The 23,179-nt window shown below is 40.5% G+C and overlaps 1 protein-coding gene across 1 annotated transcript in view; it reads right to left on the bottom strand.

The window, feature by feature from the left end:
- Positions 1–3,370: 3,370 nt before the first annotated feature.
- The window catches only part of rnf145a (ring finger protein 145a), a 56,062-nt gene continuing 36,253 nt past the window's right edge, over positions 3,371–23,179 (bottom strand). The window contains exons 9-11 of the mRNA XM_053630437.1: positions 19,739–19,886; positions 16,711–17,067; positions 3,371–3,756 (exon numbers count right to left, since the gene is read on the bottom strand). Of these exons, the coding sequence (XP_053486412.1) occupies positions 3,460–3,756; positions 16,711–17,067; positions 19,739–19,886 (802 nt within the window). The 3' untranslated portion in view covers positions 3,371–3,459. The remainder of the gene's footprint in view (positions 3,757–16,710; positions 17,068–19,738; positions 19,887–23,179) is intronic.

The following is a 23,179-nucleotide window of genomic DNA, read 5'->3' as shown; positions in this document are numbered from 1 at the left end:
TTTTACAAAGACATTTACACTATGTAATAACTATATTTGATATCTAGAACTTGTTTCAATGCACATATACACCAAAATATTTGGTACCTGACAAGACAACTTTGGAGCATTGCTTTTGTTACATTAGTGCAAATGCAGTGGCACACACACACACACACACACACACACATACACACACACACATATACATATACATATACATATATACATATATATATATATATATATATATATATATATATATATATATATATATATATATGTATGTATATACAGTGCATCCGGAAAGTATTTACACAAGGCACATGACAGCCCGCCTGGAGTTTGCCAAAAGGCACCTGAAGGACTCTCAGACCAAAGATTGAACAAAGATTGAACTCTTTGGCCTGAATGGCAAGCGTCATGTGTGGAGGAAACCAGGCACCACTCATCACCTGGCCAATACCATCCCTACAGCGAAGCATGGTGGTGGCAGCATCATGCTGTGGGGATGTTTTTCAGCAGCAGGAACTAGGAGACTAATCAGGATCGAGAGAAAGATGAATGCAGCAATGTACAGAGACATCCTTGATGAAAACCTGCTCCAGAGCGCTCTGGACCTCAGACTGGGGCGAAGGTTCATCTTCCAACAGGACAACGACCCTAAGCACACAGCCAAGATAACAAAGGAGTGGCTACAGGACAACTCTGTGAATGTCCTTGAGTGGCCCAGCCAGAGCCCAGACTTGAACCCGATTGAACATCTCTGGAGAGATCTGAAAATGGCTGTGCACCAACGCTCCCCATCCAACCTGATGGAGCTTGAGAGGTCCTACAAAGAAGAATGGGAGATACTGCCCAAAATAGGTGTGTCAAGCTTGTAGCATCATTCTCAACAAGACTTGAGGCTGTAATTGGTGCCAAAGGTGCTTCAACAAAGTACTGAGCAAAGGCTGTGAATACTTATGTAAATGTGCTTTTTTTGTTTTTTATTTTTAATAAATTTGCAAAGATTTCAAACAAACTTCTTTCACATTGACATTATGGGGTATTGTTTGTAGAATTTTGAGGAAAATAATAAATTTAATCCATTTTGGAATAAGGCTGTAACATAACAAAATGTGGGAAAAGTGAAGCGCTGTGAATACTTTCCGGATGCACTGTATACACACACACACACACACACACACACACACACATACAGTATCTCACAAAAGTAAGTATTTTTGTAAATATTTGATTATATATATTCATGTGACAACACTGAAGAAATGACACTTTGCTACAATGTAAAGTAGTGAGTGTACCAGTGTAAATTTGCTGTCCCCTCAAAATAACTCAACACACAGCCATTAATGTCTAAACCGCTGGCAACAAAAGTGAGTACACCCCTAAGTGAAAATGTCCAAATTGGGCCCAATTAGCCATTTTCCCTCCCAGCTGTCATGTGACTTGTTAGTGTTACAAGGTCTCAGGTGTGAATGGGGAGCAGGTGTGTTAAATTTGGTGTCATCGCTCTCACACTCCCTCATACTGGTCACTGGAAGTTCAATATGGCACCTCATGGCAAAGAACTCTCTGAGGATGTGAAAAAAAGAATTGTTGCTCTACATAAAGATGGCCTAGGCTATAAGAAGATTGCCAAGACCCTGACACTGAACTGCAGCACGGTTTCCAAGACCATACAGCGCTTTAACAGGACAGGTTCCACTCAGAACAGGCCTTGCCATCGTCGACCAAAGAAGTTGAGTGCATGTCCTCAGCGTCATATCCAGAGGTTGTCTTTGGGAAATAGACGTATGAGTGCTGCCAGCATTGCTGCAGAGGTTGAAGGGGTGGGGGGCCAGCCTGTCAGTGCTCAGACCATACGCCGCACACTGCATCAAATTGGTCTGCATGGCTGTTGTCCCAGAAGGAAGCCTATTCTAAAGATGATGCACAAGAAAGCCCGCAAACAGTTTGCTGAAGACAAGCAGACTAAGGACATAGATTACTGGAACCATGTCCTGTTGTCTGATGAGACCAAGATAAACATATTTGGTTCAGATGGTGTCAAGCGTGTGTGGTGGCAACCAGGTGAGGAGTACAAAGACAAGTGTCTCTTGCCTACAGTCAAGCATGGTGGTGGGAGTGTCATGGTCTGGGGCTGCATGAGTGCTGCCGGCACTGGAGAGCTACTTGTCTAGAGCTAGTTCATTGAGGGAACCATGAATGCCAACATGTACTGTGACATACTGAAGCAGAGCATGATCCCCTCCCTTCGGAGACTGGGCCGCAGGGCAGTATTCCAGCATGATAATGACCCCAAACACACCTCCAAGACGACCACTACCTTGCTAAAGAAGCTGAGGGTGAAGGTCTCGACCCTATTGAGCATCTGTTGGGCATCCTCAAACAGAAGGTAGAGGAGCACAAGGTCTCTAACATCCACCAGCTCCGTGATGTCATCATGGAGGAGTGGAAGAGGACTCCAGTGTCAACCTGTGAAGCTCTGGTGAACTCCATGCCCAAGAGGGTTAAGGCAGTGCTGGAAAATGTTGGCCACACAAAATATTGACACTTTGGGCCCAATTTGGACATTTTCACTTAGGGGTGTACTCACTTTTGTTGCCAGTGGTTTAGACATTAATGGTTGTGTGTTGAGTTATTTTGAGGGGACAGCAAAGTTACACTGTTACACAAGCTGTACACTCACTACTTTACATTGTAGCAAAGTGTCATTTCTTCAGTTTTGTCACATGAAAAAGATATAATCAAATATTTACAAAAATGTGAGGGGTGTACTCACTTTTGTGAGATACTGCATATATATATATATATACATACACACACACACACACACACATATATACATATATATATATATATATATATATATATATATATATATATATATATATATATATATATATATATGTATGTATATATGTGTGTGTGTGTGTGTGTGTATATGTATGTATGTATGTATGTATGTATGTATATATAAACAAACATATAGCTTATTGGTATTTGTGAATACTAAAAGCGTGCTAGTCAATATGTACTGGGTGCATATATTGCATCAATGCACTGTCTAAGGGACACATTGTCACATTCAGGTTGGTAAGGTCTAGATCTGTTTGTAGTCCTCAAGGCCTTCGATTGACATGGAAGTGGCACATGTTTGCAAGCTGATGTTTGTAAGTAATTGGGGTTAAGGGTTCAGGCATTCCTATTAGTAAAATGCCATTGCATTGAACAGAAATGGAAGTTATAAAAGCAGCAAAAGGTTTACAGATAAGTACAAAAGACATAATATGGTGGGGTTGATTGCAAGAATGTCTGCTGGGCACACAGGTGCTACAGCTACCACATCAGTAACGGTGTTACTTACTAAATCCCATATTCAGAAATATTCCTCCTCCTTTGGCCAGCATTAACGTGTATGACATCAGAGGGGTGTGGCTCATTTCTGGTCTGAGAACCTGGCAAGAGCAGCCATTAGCATGTGGAAGAGGACAGAGGAAGATCAGTCTCAGCAGGAGTGTTGGCCTTCACTTCCCCTTCTTCACCACTTTCCACCTCATCCGAGGTCGAGGCAGGCAAGGGTGCCTCTAGCTGAGCCTCCTGGATGGTGGCATCAGGTTGTGGAGGCACATCCATACCTGCCTCCCGCTGTGCTGAACTCTTTAGCTGGCTGTGGCACAGAGGACAGGCCTCCTGCACATACAGCCATTTCTTCAAACAGCCGGCATGGAAGAAGTGATTACATGGTGTGATGACAGCTGAAGTCATGTCCTAAAGGAAAAAGAGAAATGTCACGGATTATTATTCCTTCAGAAACTACTGAGCTGAGCAGGATCAAGCATGACAGTCGCAGCAGAGTGTTGCAGTGCAACACTTCCAGTGGATATAAATTATACACCCCTCTGTTAAAATTGCTGGTTTATGTGATATAATAGAAATGAAACCAAGATAAATCATGTCAGATCTTTTCCGACCTTTAATATGATTTAGCAACCAACAAAATTTAACTGAAAAACAAACTGAAATGTTTTAGGGGGAACAAAGAAAAAACTTAAAATAACCTGGTTGCACAAGTGTGCACACCCCTCAACTAATCCTACAGTGGAGCTTGAAGTTTGTGCACCCTTTAGAATTTTCTATATTTCTGAATAAATATAACCTAAAACATCATCAAATTTTCACATAAGTTCTAAAATTAGACAAGAAATTTCAAATAAAGCTAAATATCATTGGCAAAAAGACATTACTCTGGGTAAATAATAATAATAAAAAAAAACATGGTGGATGAGAAAGCACAGTGAAACCCCAAAAATATTTGTAAATGCAGTGCAAATTCAGAGAATACAGAGAACTTCAGAAAAGCTTAACCACAATACAATGTGAGTATTTCCAGATGACACTCAGATGGAATCATACACTGCATGTAACCTATATATGTTCTATAGATGGAACCCAATCTGCTTTGTAAGTGCATGACAGTTTGTAGATGGTCCCAGTGAATGTTTAACTTAGCTGGCTTGTTAGACAAGTTTAACAGTTACTCTCCATTTTGTTACAGTAGTTATGAAGAGTAAAGTTTAATAGTTATTAGGGATGTCACAATACCAAAAATCTAGTAGTCGGTACCGATACCACCAAAAGTACAGGATACTTGATACCAAAGTCAATACCACGGTGTGGTATAAAAATAAAATTAAAAAAAAAATTAATTAAAAACTCTCCTGGAGGACATCCTCCTCTGGCTGATACTGACAAAGAGAGAGAGAGAGAGAGAGATTTTACTTATGAAACACTGTCTGACAGTGACGAATAAAACAGTGGAGGCTACAAGTCCTAAGGTGCACTCTGCGCTCGCACCTTATACTCTGAATGCAAGCATTAGTTTAAATTTACTGATATGGTGGCAGGCCAAAAAGATTTATTAAAAGCATGAACATTTGAATAATCATTAGTGACATTAGGCTACATTTAGCTGACAGGACACGAGCTGAATGCCAATGCATGGTGGCCCATTAGGTGGTAGTTTATAATACTGCAATGCGTTAGCATCGTTAACAAATAACTGGCTATCGCAAACATTACATGGAGCTTATGCTGGTTTCATGCCCACAGTGCCAGCTGCCTCAAACAAATATAATATAGGGTACGTCTTTCAGGTGCTTCGCCAAATTCCAGGTGTTTCCTCGCTTTGTTTGAAAAGAACGATAGCATTGGGTGCACACCGGCTTCAGAGCATCAATTATATGTTTGTTGTCATCCGCCTCGAATGTGAAGTATTTCGATATTCCATACCACATTTCCTCTCAACGAGTCGGGGTGGAGCTAAACTTCGCCATCTTCTGTAGTTTTTCCTGTGTGCTTGTAGGCATTCTCCTTCTTCTTCTTCTTTACCACTTGTGGACCGACTAAAACACGTACGCATATTTGCTGTCCCCATCAGTTCCAGAAGAATTGTAACCTTGGTACCTTCATTACCAACAGTACGTAAACTACTGCAGAAAAATAAGTGCCGTCACGTTTTAAGAATGGTGGTACCAACTTGGTAGCGAAGTATTGGTTCTCGTGACATATCTAGTAGTTATAGCATCGAAAGTAGTTGTCAACTACACTCACCAACCACATTAATATGAACAACTGTTTATTTATACAATTATCCACTCAGCCAATCATATGGCAGGAGCACAATGCATATAATCTTGCAGATACAGCTCAACAGCTTCAGTTAACATTCACACCATGCAATAAAACAGGGAAAGATGTGATCTCAGTGACTTTGACCATGGTTGTTGGTATCAGACAGGCTGGTTTCAGAAACTGCTGATCTATTCTAGAACTGCTGATCTACTCTCAGCAGTTACATCATCAATAAATACAAGGGAACCAGCCATACATGCCCACACCATAAGATGAGGTAGTATGCTTCCGATCATGAGCAGTTCCTTCCCTTCTCCACACACTTCACTTCTCATCCTTCTGGTGCAAGCTGCCCTTTGTCTCATCAGTCCTTTGGATGTTGTTCCAGAACTGCTCAAGCTTTTTTTTTTTTTGGCAAACTATAATATTGTTATCTTGTTTTTGAGAATTAACAATGGTTTACATCTTGTGATAAACCTTCTATGGTGATGAACCTCTTCTTGTGAAGTCTTCTCTTGACTTTGAGACAGACATGTCTACCTTCTGAAGGGTGTTCTTGATATAACCAACTGTTGTGAAGGGGTTTTGCTCCACCATGGCCTTTTGGTGTTCCTGAACTCAGCAGGGCATTCTTTCTTTTTAATAATTTACCAAATAAATTATTTGGCCACACCTAATGAGGAGTTTCTTTGGATTTTTTTAGGCTTGCTTCACTGTCAGTGACAGCACTGTAGTGAACGTACTGTAATTTTGTCAGCCCTAGTAAATAAATAAAAAATCTGAAACATAAAAGTGTATGCTAACATGGCTTTGGCAATCACTATTCTACTGCTGAAGATTTCTGTAGATGCTTATTTTGCTGTGTTTGAGAGAATAGCCACGACATTAAGTTGGCCAAAAGGTTTGTGGAAGTTGTTACTGCAGTGTAAGTTATCTGGTAAAGCCCAAGAAGCATGTCCCGCCCTTACCTTAGAACAGAGTTTGGAGTACAATACTGTTAAGGCTGCTGTTCTCCGAGCATATGAGCACTTGCCAGAAGCTTACCGGCAAAATTTTAGGAACACAGTTAAATCCGTGCACCAAACCTATGTGGAATTCGCCCGTGAGAAAGCCATGCTATGTGATAAATGGTGTTCAGCACTTCAGTGCTGTAAGGAATTTTGAGTTAGGGAACTGATATTGTTAGAGGAATTTAAGTCATGTTTGCCAGAATCACTGGTGGTACATTTGAATGAACAGAGGATTGATACGCTGTCCAAAGGTGCTATTTTCGCAGATGAGTTTGTTTTGACCCATAAAGTTGTGTTCAGTCCTCCTTCGTCTCAGAAAGATGTGTCAGCACGTTCGTCGAAGCCTGCGAGTAAAACCTGTACCTTTTCTAAACCCTCAGCTGTGTCTTATGAATGTTTTTATTGTCATGAGGCAGGCCACATCATTGCAAATTGCCCAGTATTAAAGTGAAAGCAAGCGAGGCAACAAACGGAGGTTAAAAAGGTTAATGCAGCTGCAGCTTCACAGAACGTTTCTGAAGGTCCTTGTCAAATTGAGCCAGAATTTGAACCTTTCGTATATTCAGGATATGTGTCCTTGGGTCCTAACAAGGTAAAGAAGCCTGTACATGTGCTGTGAGACACTGGGGCTGCTCAATCGTTTGTACTGGAATAGGTGTTACCCTTCTCTGAAGCTTCGTACGCAGGCAGGGACGTGTTAATCTAAGGCATTGAACTGGCTGTGATTCATGCGCCCCTGCACATAGTATATTTGGAAACCGAGGGTTTCTCGGGTCTGGTGAAGGTGACTGTTCGCCCAGCTTTGCCAGTCAGTGGAGTTTCGGTCATTATAGGGAATGATATAGCTGGTAATAAAGTCTTTTCCTTACCTGAAGTAGTTTCAGAACCTGTGAGTGCTAATTTTCAGCCTGGTAACCAGCACTCCTCTGTGTTTCCTGTATATACATACAGCTCTACAAAGAACCAAACCAGGCATAACTTCAGGGTGGTCCAAAGCCAAAATAATAAACAAAAGAATTCTATTGTCCAGTGGCTGCCATTTTTTTTGGGAGAGGTCCTTTTTTTGTCTGTGTTTTTGGCTTAGGGAGTTAGGGAAGTATTTGTATTTTCTTTGTTATTTTCTTTTTAGGTAAGCTAGCTACCTAACAATAGAATCCTTTTGTTTATAATTTTGGCTTTGGCCCACCCTGAAGTTATGCCTGGTTTGGTTCTTTGTAGAGTTGTATGTATATAATTCTGTGTTTTACAATATACCACAACTTTTTTTTTTAACAACCTTGTTGTGTTGTTATTCCTGGCTCCCTCATTTTTAAAGGCCAAATTCCATTGAATCCCGAGCTGGTTACTCTGTGCGGCCTAACCTAGACTGGGCCGTAACAGATTTGGGGGCTTGTCTGGGATCAATTCTTTATCTTCTTCACAGAACGTTTCTGAAGGTCCTTGTCAAATTGAGAAAGAATTTGAACCTTTCCTGTATTCAGGATATGTGTCCTTACGAGGTAAAGAAGCCTGTACGTGTGCTGAGATACACTGGGGCTGCTCAGTTGTTTGTGCTAGAAAAGGTTCTCTGAAGCTTCATAAGCAGGCAGGGACGTGTTAATCCAAGGCATTGAACTGGTTGTGATTCATGCGCCCCTGCACACGGTATATTTGGAAACCAAGGGTTTCTCAGGTCTGGTGAAGGTGGCTGTTCGTCCAGCTTTGCCAGTCAGTGGAGTTTCGGTCATTATAGGGAATGATATAGCTAGTAATAAAGTCTTTTCTTTACCTGAAGTAGTTTCAGAACCTGTGCATGCTAACCGTCAGCCTGGTGACCAGCACTCCTCTGTGTTTCCTGTTTGTGTGTTAACGCGGGGCCAACAAAAAAAGTTGGGTGATGTAGTTGACCTATCGGCATCCTTCTTATCTCAAGAGGAGCCCCTTCAGGAACTTGACAGTGCCTGTGAAATACCACATGAGGTAGAGGTCTGTCCTGTTCCTAAGATAGATCTACCTGTGTCTCGTGACCAGTTAGGGGCTGCTCAGAAATTAGACACTTCGTTCGCACAGTGTTTTGAATATGTAACTGGTCAACCTGAATCTGAACCTGTCAGTCATTATATTTTATTGAAGATGGGGTGTTAATGAGGAAATGGTCTCCTCCTAGTTCCAGTGATGATTGGTTGGAAACATTTCAGGTGGTGGTTCCTAGCCAATGAGAAGTCATGTTCTGTCCTTAGCTCATGATCATCCTTGTTCTGGACATGCCGTGGTCCGTAAGACTTACTAGCGTGCCTTACGTTATTTTTATTGGCCTGGTATGAAAACTGATGTAAGATACTGCAAGACTTGTCATACTTGCCAGTTAGTGGGTAAACCTAATCAGGTTGTGCCTCCTGCTCCCTTAAAACCCATAGTAGTCAGCACAGACCCTTTTCAACAAATTATTGTTGATTGTGTTGGACCATTGCCAAAAACTGGCTCCGGTAACTGTTACTTGTTGACTATTATGTGCGCTGCCACCCGGTTCCCTGAAGCCATTTCCCTACGCACACTTAAATCGAAAGTAGTGGTCAAAGCCCTCATTAAATTTTGCACTACATTTGGGCTCCCCAAGTGCATACAGACTGATCGTGGGACCAACTTCACGTCACGATTATTTTCACAAGTAATGCGCGAGTTGCGAATTTCTCACTAAGTTTCCAGTGCCTATCATCCTGAGTCGCAAGGTGCCTTGGAGCGCTTTCACCAAACTTTTAAAACTATGCTGCGCACGTTCTGTGTGGAAACGGAGAAGGATTGGGATGAGGTGGTGCCCCTTCTATTATTTGCTGTACGTGATGCTGTGCAAGAATCTCTTGGATTTAGCCCACTGGATATGGTGTTTGGTCATACTGTGAGAGGCCCCTTAAAGGCCCTACAAGAACAGTGCTTGGGAAAGTCTTCTCCCCCTTCGGGAAAGACTATTTTGAAAGAGGTTCAAGCTCTTCGTGAGCGGTTGGGGTTAGCAAAAGAAATGGCAGGTCTCGCATTGCATTCTGTCCAAAAGTCTATGAAGGAGAGGTATGACCGTAAGGCGGTCTCTCGATCCTTCTGTGTTGGCGACCTAGTATTAGCATTATTGCCTGTGCCAGGATCCTCTCTATCTACCTGGTTTGCTGGACTGTATGAGGTTAAACAAAAATTGAGTCCTACTAACTACGTTCTCAGTACGCCTGGTCGTAGACATAAAACCCGCATGTGTCACATCAATCTGTTAAAAAATTATCATGCGTGTCCTTCACTGTCTGAGTCCAAACCTGTTCCTGCTGTGATGGCAGTTGTTACACTTCCTGTGGAAGGTCAAAAATCTCCTTCTGAATATTTTCCAGAGGTTGATGATCTATATCTCGGAAGAAACTGTGTGTCTTGTCTCCACTTAGCCAATTCTGAAGCTGTAAAGCAGTTGCCAGAGAAGTTGGAAGGGTTGTCTCCATCATTTCAGCAAGACATTAAAACATTAATAAGCAGGTTTTCTAATCTATTTTCAGATGTTCCCTCCCGTACCACCATTATTGAACATGACATTGACATAGGTGATCACGTGCCAATTAGACAACACCCATATAGGGTAAATCCTACTAAACTGGCAATTATGAAACAGGAAACTGAGTATTTATTGAAAAATGGATTAGTTTTTCAGAGTGTGAGTCCATGGTGCTCCCCATGTCTTTTGGTTCCAAAATCTGACGGTTCTTTTCGTTTTTGTACAGATTACAAAGGTTAATGAAAAAAATTAAGAGTGTTTTTGTACCTGCCTCAGCAAAATATTTGCAGAAATTTTAAGTAAACGAGTATCAAATCAATGACGTACCTTAGTGAAGAGCTAAACGGCACCCACCAGGTACAGCATCAAAGTGATTACCTGTTTTATCCAAATCCACATGAATGGCCCATTCAATGTTTAGTACAGCAATGTCTGAGAATTTCTCCTGTCTCATGGTGTTTCTCATGTATGTTTTCAGTCGACGGAAGCAAGAAAAATTTCTTTCACACGATGCAATGTTCAAAAGCGCAGTCAAGACAGTCAAGACATAGCATTGAAAAGTGACAATTCTGCATTCGTCTCCTCTTCTGGAAATCCATAGTGAAGACAAATAAATGTCAGGTCCTCTTCGGTGTCCGTATTAGAGCTAAGGATGTGATTAAGTGCAGTCAAAGTGTTAGTCAATTTCCTGAAATCACTCACAGATCTCTTTTATAGTGTTGTTCAGTATGCTAAAATGCAATTCCTTGTAATAGGCCTGAGCTGAGGCTGAATTCGGTCCAGGCACTGTTGCTTTGGTTGTTCTCCTCCATGCACGTTGTTCTTATAGCACAACTCGAATGTGAACTCCCAAAGCTGCTGAAATTGGTGATCAGTTCTCATTGCTAAAAGAGCAGAGATTGTGGAAGATGCTAGGCTTTTTATACTGACATAATGTAAGGTGAATGACTAATGACGGTACATTGCACTGTATGAGAACCCATCACATCAAAATGCAAGGGAACAAAAAGTGAAAATCGGTCAGCAGACTACTTGCCTGTGCCCCAACTCGCACATCATGTTCAGAAATTTCACTAAGAGTGTCAACGATAGTCTCCAAGTTTTCAAGTATGGCCTTGAGAGCCTATGCATGGCAGCTCCATCTTGTGTCGCTTAGAGATTTCAGTGTGGTAGATTTTCCTGAAAAGTCACTGTTCCGTTCTCGCAAAGACTCAGAAACTGCATGTCGTTTTGCTGACCCCTCGAAGTTATAGAGAGATGGAACATGTGTCTCACAGCTGTATTGGTGCGACAGACATCCACAATGCAGAGGTTGAGGATATGCGAGTGACAATGGACGTACATCACCAGTGGATTTTCTCTTAAAATGCGTGTAGCTACACCAGGGTAGGTTCCTCGCATACTCGCCACACCATCATAAGTTGCGCTTTCAAGTTGCAGATATCAAGATTAAAGCTTGTCAGTACATTCTTTAAAAGAAGGGCCAGAGATTCACCATCTGTTCTGTCAGTCCTATAAAATAAGATGAATGATTCGTAGACATCAAGGTCTCTGTCGACAGATCTTAAAGCCACTGCAACTTGCTCATGCCTACTTATGTCTTGCGTTTCATCCGCAATAAGGGATAAGCCGATAAGATTTAATAAGATAAGATCAATAAGCCGCAATAAGATTCTGGCTTCATGCACTCGTTGTATGATGTCACTTTTAACCTGACTGGCCATTATAGTGATCAACTCATTCTGGTGCTTGTTATGAACATAATTAAATGATTTCTCTATATTTTTGAATAGCCGTTTAATTAGTTGGTTATGTCATGATTCCCCCTTGAAGCAGCGTGCTCCAAGCGCGAATGCGCGAGCACCTGCTTTTCCATTGTTGACAGTAGTGACATCTGGACACGTGTGTTTTGTTTATGTTTCTGTCATGTCTCCTCCCTGTTCTGTCATTGGCTGGGATTTCACGTGTGTCTGTATTGCCCTCAGCTGCTAGCAGTTTAGACGCTGATCATGTCTACATATATACTGCGCGCCCCCCAGCACACAACGCGGAAGATTATCGTAGAGTTAGATTAGGTCGTTTAGTAGTCATAGTCACGTTCCATGTTTAGAGTTAGTTCACGCTGGATTATCCGCTCCCAGTTCCTCGTCATAGTTCATGTTTCTCGTTTTGTTTATCGACCCTGTTTTCCGTGACCACGACCTTGATTCATGTTTAACCCTGTGTATGCCTGTTTGCCGATCGCCTGACCTTCGCCTGTTGTGGATTACATTTATGGATCACGTTTTGGATTTGTCTGCCTGTCTCTCCTTTAAAATAAACACTGTTCATACTGCACTTGCATCCGTCCCATCTCCGCTCTGTCATGATACGTGACAGGTTATCAGTGGCCCTTAAATCCATTAACTGTAAGAAATTTCCCCAATTTTCTGACTCATCCATTTCATCATGACCACGAAGAGCAAAGTCTCGCATATTTTTTTCAGATATTCTCTGTTCTTATCCACTCTCTTTGCGTGTTCACTGCTGATTTGCGTGGCTAAGCTTCCCGTTTTAGGTGTCTGTTGATGACCTTTCATTTTTAACCCAGCAAAATGTGCACGCTGCTTTTCTGCTTTTTTCCAGTTGGAAAATCCAGTCACTTGAAATGTGTGTCCATCTTAGACTTGTTGCCACCAAATGCACGACACGTGAAACAATAAGCCCGATCAATGGTGGGACTATATTCAAGCCATTCATGAATCCCATACCATTCTTTCCTGAACTTTCTACCATCAGTCAGTGGAAATGAAATTACTGGTTGATATGGCCCAATCTCAATAAAGTTTGCAGTTTGGGTCCGTGAACTGGATCTCGATCTGTGGAGGCCTGACTAACCGTTCCAAATTGCTGCGGAGCTGATGGCTCTTATGAATGAGCGACACTTGTATGCTCAGTTACCAGTCCTCCACCAGCAATTTCTGTTCTTGTTTTCTTGGAGAAGTAATTATCCAGTGTATTGGGATGCTTAGCCATTTTGTCCAATCATTTAGTTTTCCCCAATAGTCATACTCACTACTGGAAACTAATAAGTAACTGCTCTTATTTTGTTCTACTGCCCCCTATCAATGCGGAGATGTACATATAAACAGCTTTCAAATCTGAAACTCCATGACTACAATAAATTGATGGTGATATGGGAGGGGGCACCTGCCCCCCCTTGCCCCCCTAATGTTTCCATGATTTTATATGTTTGATTATGTTTGATTATTTTACGAAGTATCTGCTATTGACTGTTCAAATGCGGAGTTTTGTGTTGTGGGCCAGGGCTCAGTTGTAGACCTCTGTTCACATGCTAGCTAAAGTAATTGTGCTGAAGTAGTTTTGATATTCAGCTGTGTGAATTTTTACCTAAAAATGTCCAGATTAATGCGTATTGTTTGTCGTTCTTACAATCTTCACAAGTGATCAAGTGCATAAACAGGACATAAAGTTGTTACAGTGAAGAAGCCAAATCATTATAACCATGATTATAACATCGTATCTGAAAGTTACATAAATAAAAACTTACCATTGTGAAATGTTATGCTCAAGTGGTGCTTGCAAAGTTGGTTCCGATTTATCTGCTTGATCAGTTGCATTTTCTTTTCTTTCTTTTTTTTTTTGTCTTTAATTTATTTATTCATTTTCATATGGTTCATTTACATGTGATTCATTTTCATGAGATTCATTTTCATGAGATTCATTTTCATGTGATTCATATTCAAGTGATACATTTTCATGTGATTCATTTACTAATTTGCTTCTCTTTAAATCCAGTTTTAGACTGTAATATTACAAAGGTCTTTCCAGATTATTACTTGCTACACTGTATGAGGGAACCCCAGTAAAATTGCCTGAATTCTATAATATAATTTGTTCACCATGTTTGGTTTAAATCCTCTAAAAACAGATTCGCAATTAAATAACATTACTCTGTTCCAATTCACATCCTTCGAAGCATTGGGATGTTCTGCTTACTCTCACAATCCTCCAAACACCTACACACCCAAAGTCTCCATAAACAAATGAGACAGCAGTGTATCCTACAAAAACCGAACGTTGTCCACAATGTGAAAACAACTCGGAGAGTAAGCTGAACTAACCAACAAAATTACCAAGACTGATAAACAGTCTGCACACAATAATAAATATAATGTCCTTACCTTTTAAAGACTTGTAACAAATAATATAACAGTGTAGCAAGTAAAGCCGAGGAGATAACACTAATAAAATTAAATAAACAGAAACTCTAACCCGGTCAGATCATCAAAACAGAGAAGCACATTAATACAGAAGTACATTTTAAGTAGAGTAAGTCCACAAAATCTAGGTGGAGTAATGCAACGACTATATCTTCAATAAAAATCCGAATTCTGTAGAGCTGGAAGACTGAGTGCAAAAAATAATAATAATAATAGAAGAGCGAAAAAGACTCTGCTGTGTAGGTGATGCAGTTCCCCCGATATCAAGAGTTTAACGTAGTCTCCTGCTTCCTCCGCTGAAATAAAGTCCTTCTGAACACCGTTATATGCAATGCGAAGCCGAGCTGGGAGAACTATTCCATAGTGAGCGCCCTCAATACCACGAAGTTGACGCTGAACCTCGTTAAATGCGGCCCGGGCCCGGGCTGTCTTGGCTGTGTAGTCAGGGAAAATGGAGATGGTCAAATCCCTCACTTTAATCCGCTGGATCTCTCTCGCACGGCGTAAAATGTCAACACAGTCACTGTGATAATGGAATCTGCACACAACAGCTTGTGGTCGTTCACCAGGATTGGGCTTCGGCTGAAGGGTCTGGTGGGACCGGTCCAAAACCGGCTCCTTCTCCAGACTAAAACGCCTCTTTTAACAAGGCCACTACAGCAGCAGTTGTACAGGTGTCAGCACCCTCTGGAACTCCCACTATCCTAACGTTATTGCGCCGTGACCTCGACTCCAAATCCTCACATTTATTCTCTAATTGAGTCACGGTCGCAGTGAGAGACTCGATAGTAGTCTTCATATGAACTATGTCATCGGTGCAACCGGAGAGCGCGTGCTCCATTTCCCCAACAGTACCTTTCAGTGTTGATATGGTAGCCTCGGTAGCAACTTTATCACTAGCCAGCTGTGTCTTCACGGCCTGCAGGTCAAGTTGGATAGTAGACAGCGCTTCCCGGGAGAATCTTCTGGAGCTCCTGGAGCTCCTTTTTAAAAATATCGGTGATGTCCTTCCTCAGTAAAGCCAGCAACTCAAGCCTGAGTGCGGTGAAGTCAGGGTCACTGCTCAGCGATGTGGATACAGGGGGAGAAGGAGACTCGCTCACAGTGCGCACACTTGGCCTCAGTCGTGTCTGAATGCTACCATGGGTTTTTGTGTTCTTTCCAGACATTTTAACGTACCACAAAGTTAAAATTGCAAACAAGGAAACAGAGTAGAATAAGTCAAAATATATTGTATGACAGAAAAATGCAAATTAATTACAATTTTAATCGAAATCAGCAGGAGCCTCCAACTTCACATCCTACTCCATCGAATTCCGAATTCCGAATCGATCAGTTGCATTTTCTGAATTGGGTTCGAACTGATACAGTAAAACCGATGACACATTATTAAGTGTGTTGCTTAGAAGCTTAGAATTGCTTTAGAAGCCTTGGAAGCTGAAGCTCGCCATTATGGTGAGGGGCGTTACATCTCCAATACACACTTGAGGTTTTTGGTCAATCACAACGGAATGGGTCAGCTGGCCAATCGGAGCACTCTGGGCTTTTCGGAAGGAGGGGCTTTGGAGAAACCAGACCTCAATCAGAGCGTTTCCGACAGACTGGGAATAGGGGTACTGCAATAATGTACAGTATGTGAAAAATAATATGCTTTTTGAACCTTAAAGCATGTTAACGTATTCTGTTACACCGAATAAAAAAATTAACTTTTAAAAATGTTTAAAAAGCATCACACCTTTAAACCAGTGTCCCTGAACAAGATTAAGCAATTGATGAACATGAACAAATGATGCCTGTCTGCTTGCCTGTCCACACAAGAGTGAAAAAAAATGCCCAGGACATTTTTTTTTGGTTGGTTTCTACAGGATCCCAGTTCTGATGCACACCTCTACATCACTGTGCCATACTGATCATTAGAAAATTGTTTCTAGCCAGTGACATTATCAAGATGACTGTCTAAGGACTATGTTTGGTCTGTGGTATACAGTATTTCTAGCATCACCCATATGACCCTGTTCAGCGTGATCAGTACTTTCGCAAGACTAGTAACTAAATTTGTTGACAATTAAATGACAACAAATTTGTGGGATTGCATTCTGGACTGTACTGCACGGTAAAATACAGTACAAGACTGACAAGACAAGGCAATGTTCAGGAGGAGAAAAAACAAAACACGTGCTTTGGTCATGCCTTCACTAAACAAGTATTACCGTATTAAATTTCTATTTAATTGCATCTAGATCAATTAAATTATCCTTCATTGTAACATCAGGAACCCAAAACATAATTTTCCCCAATACCAGCATATTTCAAATATGTATGACTAATGATATAATTTCATAACCACTCTTACCTGATAGCAGATAGAGCAGATATCATTGTGTTGCTGCAGCTGTTGTTCAGAGGCTGTAGGCAGGCTCTTGATCTTGTTGACGGCATCGCGACGGAGTAAAAAGCTCTGCCAACCCAGTTGTGCCCGCAGCCACACATTGTAGTAGGAGTGTACAAGCACAATGGTGGAGCCCATAACAGTCCATTCACCAAACACTGTCTCACAAACGCCGTATGCCACTACACACAGAGCCACCACAAATTCCAACATCCGGTAGGTGCTGTTCACGCAGTAGATTACGTCGTCCATGTTCTCCATTGGCACCTTGCGCAATTCCTCCACCATGAAGAGCACATAGATCAACAATGTGCCCAACACCTCAGGAAACAGAGAGGAGAACAGAGGGGAAGACAGAATTAGAAACACTCAAAGTGTAATGTAATGTATAATAAAGGAAATACTGGCATTAATAATTTATCAATTGCACTTCCTCAAATTTATTGCAGGAACATAGGGTGTTCAATAATAAAAAATTAATTGCTTTAGAGCTCACTTAGATTTGCCAAGCTTTGATTTGTGATGGTAGTAAAATGTAAAAATATGGATACCCGGTATTACACTTACCTGAAGAACTGTTTTAAAGTTATGCATGTATTGACCTATGTATTGACCTACCCAGTCAAACTAAATGTCACATTACACTAAAAAGAAAAATAAACCCCCAAAAAACAAGTCGCACTCTGCATCCAAGTCCAGAATTTGTATGCCAGAACTCATATATTATGGTGAAAATATACTTCAAATGTGAAGGAAGCTTGAAAGGAAATTCTCTTATATCATGTACTCTCTTATATTATGAACTGTATTAAGACACCTTGGATACGGGGAATACTGGGTTATAGTTTCTGTTTGTGTGTCTCTGTGCTATCAAATACCTATGATGAATGTATTCATTTAATTACCTCTTCGAATAAGCTGATCAACTGTCATCTTTATCAATGTGCTGACACATGTATTTTCTGTCTCTTGAAAAGGCTTATTTTCATAGTGTGCTGTGTGTTTTGTCTATCTATCTGGCACCTGCACCAGTAGAAACCGTCCACGCATTGCTGTTATCAATGTGTATAAATACTTCTGTTTTGCATGAATAAACCGGATGTCTCTGTGAGCATGCATGTGTCAGTGTGTGTTCATTTAGACTCCCCAGATCTGAATACTCTGTGGTAAATCACACTTTCTAGCTCACAGCAGCACAGAACTAAAAGTTAATAGAAGTAAAAAGGCTGTAAAGGACTGACAGAGGACTGAAAGACATAATCTGAGATTCCAGATATACTTGGAAATCTAACAAAGCTACTGAAGAAAAATTATTTTAGACATTTGTTCTTGCTGAGACCTTGACACTATTTGGATCAATTTCAAAATCGAATCAGTTGATCTGCTGGTTACAATGATAATTCCATATACACCAATCAGCCATAACATTAAAACCACCTGCCTAATATTGTGTAGATCCCCCTTGTGCAGCCAAAACAGCTCTGAGCCTTCGAGGCATGGACTCCACAAGTCCTCTGAAGGGATGGGGCCTCTATGGATCATACTTGTTTGTCTAGCACATCCCTCAAATGCTCAATTGGATTGAGATCTGGGGAAGTTGGAGACCAAGCCAACACCTTGAACTTTTTTGTCAAGTTTCTCAAACCATTCCTGAACATTTTTTGCAGTCTGACAGGGTGCATTACCCTGCTGAAAGAGGCCACTGCCATTAAGAGAAACTGCAGCAATGAAGGGGTGTATTTGGTCTGCAACAGTGTTTAGGTACTGTAGAGGGTACTTGTAAAAGTAACATCCACATGAATGCCACGACCCAAGGTTTCCCCAGCAGAACATTGGCCAGAGCATCACACTGCCTCCCCTGGCTTGCCTTCTTCCCATAGTGCATCCTGGTGCCATCTCTTCTCCAGGTAAGCGATACACATGCACCCGGACATCAACATGATGTAAAGAAAACGTGATTCCTCGGACCAGGCCACCTTCTTCCATTGCGTCAGGGCCCACTTCTGATGCTCACATGCTCATTATAGGCATTTCTGCAGTGGACAGGGATCAGCATGGGCACTCTGACTGATCTGTTGTTACACAGCCCCATGTGCAACAAGCTACGATCTTTCTATCATAGACAGCATTAACTTTTTCAGCAATTTGTCCTACAGAAACTCTTCTGTTAGATCAGACCAGACAGGGTAGCCTTTGCTCCCCACATGCATTAATGAGCCTTAGGCACCCATGACCCTGTCACTGGTTCACCAGTTGTCCCTCCTGGGATAGCACTGCATAGCAAGAACACCCCACAAGACCTGCTATTTTGAAGATGCTAGGACCTAGTCATTTAGCCATCACACTTGGCCCTCATAAAAGTTGCTAAAATCCTTGCACTTGCCCATTTTTCCAGTTTCTAACATATCAACTTCGAGAACTGACCATTCACTTGCTGCCTAATATATCCCACCCCTTGACAGGTGCCACTCTAATGTCAATCAATGTTATTCAATTCACCTGCCAGTGGTTTTCATGTTATGGCTGATCAGTATAAATCTTACAAACGTTCAACCACTCGTTCCTGAGATAACACTAACAAAAATCTTGAACCTCAAACAGACACACAGGTGAACGGACACATGGCAAAAATGGACCTTGAGTTCTTGAACATGAAAGCACAAGTAATGTGTTAAGTATTATGACAAAAAGGAAGGAATTTACTGTAGAAAAAACTGTTTCAGTCATTTGATCTTGTTGTGACTTTGATACTGTTTGGATCAATTCCAAAATCTAATCAATTTATCTGCTGGTTACAATGATAAGTCCATATAAAAGCCTACATTCAGCCACTTGTTCTTGACAATCATGCTAACCAGAATTGTTACTCAGTGGCAGAAGCATACAAAACACGAGCTGGTAGGTTTCAGTGTGCTGCTGCAGAAACTTAGTTTCACACACATCAAATACCCTTTAATGTGTGTTTGTATATAGGAATGTATGCACAATCTACCTGCAAAGATGTAAGGATGCTAGAGGAGATGATGATAAGAAGCCAGAAATCCATGTGGAAGAACTGACAGATCATGTAGGACATGTAAGCCGGGAATACGAGTAAAAACAGGCACAGACTGACTGCACGGAAGTGCTTCCACAAGCTCCTGCAAAAAATGGTCAATTTAATTTTAGAGAAGAAAAAAGGACGAGTATTACAAAGAGAATGACTGAGATATGCAGGGGAAAATCAAAAATAGTTGACATACTCTCACTAAGCAAATGCTCTCAACCTGTACTCTGAAGATTAATAAATGTATTTACTTGAAGTGGTGCTACTTAATGAAAATAACCCCAACACTAGATAACCTAGAACCTCAAGATTTACAGATGATGCAATACCTACAGTGGTGCTTGACAGTTCGTAAACCCTTTAGAATTTTCTATATTTCTGCATAAATATGACCTGAAACATCAGATTTTCACACAAGTCCTAAAATAGACAAAGAGAACTCAATTACACAAATGAGACAAAAATATTATACTTGGTCATTTACTTATTGAGGAAAATGATCCAACAACATTACATATCTGTGAGTGGTAAAAGTATGTGAACCTCTAGGATTAGCAGTTTAATTTGGAGATGAAATAAGAGTCTGAGAGATCCCTCAGACTCTTAAAATCATCAAAGTCTGATCTTCCCAACATGTTTGAGGAAATGTATCATGGCATGAACAAATTAGATTTTTGAGGAACTTAGGAAAAGAGTTGTTGAAACTCATCAGGCTAGAAAAGGTTACAAAATCATCTCTAAAAAGTTTGGACTCCACCAATCTACAGTCATACAGATTGTGTACAAATGAAGGAAATTCAAGAGCATTGTTACCCTCCCCAGGAGTGTGGACCAACAAAGATCCAAGAGCAAGATGTGTTATAGTCTGCGAGATCACAAAGGAACCCAGGGTAACTTCTAGGCAACTAAAGGCCTCTTCTCACATTGGATGATGTTAATGTTCATGAGTCTGTCATCAGGAGAAAACTGAACAACAATGATGTGCATGGCAGGGTTGCAAGGAGAAAGCCACTGCTCTCCAAAAAGAGCATTGCTGCCCCTCTGCAGTTTGTTGAAGATCACGTGTTCAAGCCAGAAGGCAACTGGAACAATATTTTGCGGATGGATGAGACCAAAATAGAATTTCTGGTTTAAATGAGAAGGGTTATGTTTGGAGAAAGGAAAACACTGCATAAGAACCTTATCCCATCTGTGAAACATGATGGTGGTAATATCATGGTTTGGGCCTGTTTTGCTGCATCTGGGCCAGGACGGCTTGGCATCATTGATGGAACAATCAATTCTGAAGTATACCAGCAAATTCTAAAGGAAAATGTCAGGACATCTGTCCATGAACTGAATTTCAAGAGAAAGTGGGTCATGCAGCAAGTCAATGACCCTAAACACACAAGCCATTCTACCAAAGAATGGTTAAAGAAGAATAAAATCCAAGTCAAAGTCCTGACTTTAATCCAATAGAAATGTTGTTGAAAATCCTGAAGCAAGCAGTTTATCTGAGGGAACTCACCAACATCCTAGAGTTTAAGCTGTTCTGTACTGAGGAATGGGCTCATATTCCAAGCCGTTTAGTTACAGTTATTGCTCCTGTCAAACCAGATACTGAAATCAAAGGTTCACATACTTTTCCCACTCACAGATATGTAATAATGGATCATTTTCCTCAATAAATAAATGACTAAGTATATTTTTCTCTCATTTGTTTAACTGGGTTCTCTTTATCTACCTTTTAGGACTTATGTGAAAATGTGCTGATGTTTTAGGTTATATTTATGTAGAAATCTTAAGGGTTCACAAACTTTCAAGCATCAGAATCTTAAATCATAAATACAATTCCAGGAAAAACTGACTGAAAAATCTACCTTACAGTAATAATAACACTGAATACTTATTACCTCATAAAATGTACAGCTTTCTTTTTTTTTGGTCATTGAAATAATTACAGATATGCCAATTTTAGCAAGTAGACTTTAAGTTAAGGAAAAAAGAGTTTCAAAAAAGGGGGCATGTCGGTCACAAAACATATATGGGTCGAATTTTAAATTAGTGATTCATGCATACTAATAAATGATGAAAAAAATATTTTAAAAAAACAGCAACATATGAGAGCAAGTGATGGATAAGTCCTCTGCCACTGGCTGATATGACATGGAATCACACTCATGCCATCATGAATAATGCTTGATGCAAGATATTTCATCCCAAACCCTGGTTGCCACTGCCAAGAGGTTCAAACATACTTAGACAAAGCTTTCAACAAGAGCACCCAAAATACGTCCAAATGAAAACATAATGGTTAAAGAAACACAAAATCAATGTTATGCAATGAGCACATCACTCTCCAGATTTAAACCCTACTGAAAACCTGTGGTTTGAATTGGAGAGGGAAGTCCACATGCACAAACTGTTCTGTATGGAAGAGTGGCCCAAGATCCCTCTACAAGTGTTCTCAACCTTGTTAGATATTACAAAAAGAGACTCAGTGCTGTTATTCTCTTCAGAACAGGCATCAAAATATCATTAACTGTAGAAAGAAAATTGCACTTCTTAAACATATTTAAATAAAACTACACAAGTATGTTTGAGCTCAAAATATTACTTAAAAATATCAAAATATTACTTATTAAATTTTGCTTATTTTCGTGAACTCTGGCATTAATTCTGGAGGATACTGTATGCTGACAGTAATTTTAGGGCTATGAATAGATCATGAATAGACCATAACACCCTGAATTTCAACTTAATGGTATCCAGGTAACCACTAATGATCATAATATGAATAAACAGCAATCAAACAAATACTGTTCTCCAAGCAAACATGATCTGCAGAGTTCATAGATAAAATTCAGTCCCTCACACTGATCCAGAGAGCTCACAGTCCACTCTAAAGTTAAAAACACAGTTTTTAGCTTCCTTGAACTATTTCACCTTTTTTGTTTGACTCTCAGAGAATATTAGATTTCATCAAACCTGGGAGCGTAACGATACACAAGATTAAAATTTGGTACAATACAATATGGTGATTTCTCAATAGTATAGACTTTCGATCCCGCAAAAATAAGCATTGCTTGAATGTGTCTTGTGTTTTCATTTTCAACTGATTAAAACATTCAAAATTGTAAACATACAATAATTGAAACTTAATAATGACAGTTTGTGTGATCCATTCAGATTCAACCAAACAAAAGCTGTGCATTAGAATGTAACAAAATTAAACATGGCTAATTAGGCATTAGCTCTCTGAAACACACAAAGCTTTATTCCACATTCTGCAGTTAGCTAAATTCAAGCAACTGTCTGTAGCTAAATTTTTTTTGAATCCTACATTCTGAAGGAGAGAGAGAGAGTGTGTGAGAGAGAGACAGATAATGCTTAATATACACTACAATT

The sequence above is a fragment of the Ictalurus furcatus genome, chromosome 8 (assembly GCF_023375685.1).
Source record: "Ictalurus furcatus strain D&B chromosome 8, Billie_1.0, whole genome shotgun sequence".
Classification (NCBI taxonomy): domain Eukaryota; kingdom Metazoa; phylum Chordata; class Actinopteri; order Siluriformes; family Ictaluridae; genus Ictalurus; species Ictalurus furcatus.
This window is presented reverse-complemented; position numbering and strand designations above follow the sequence as displayed.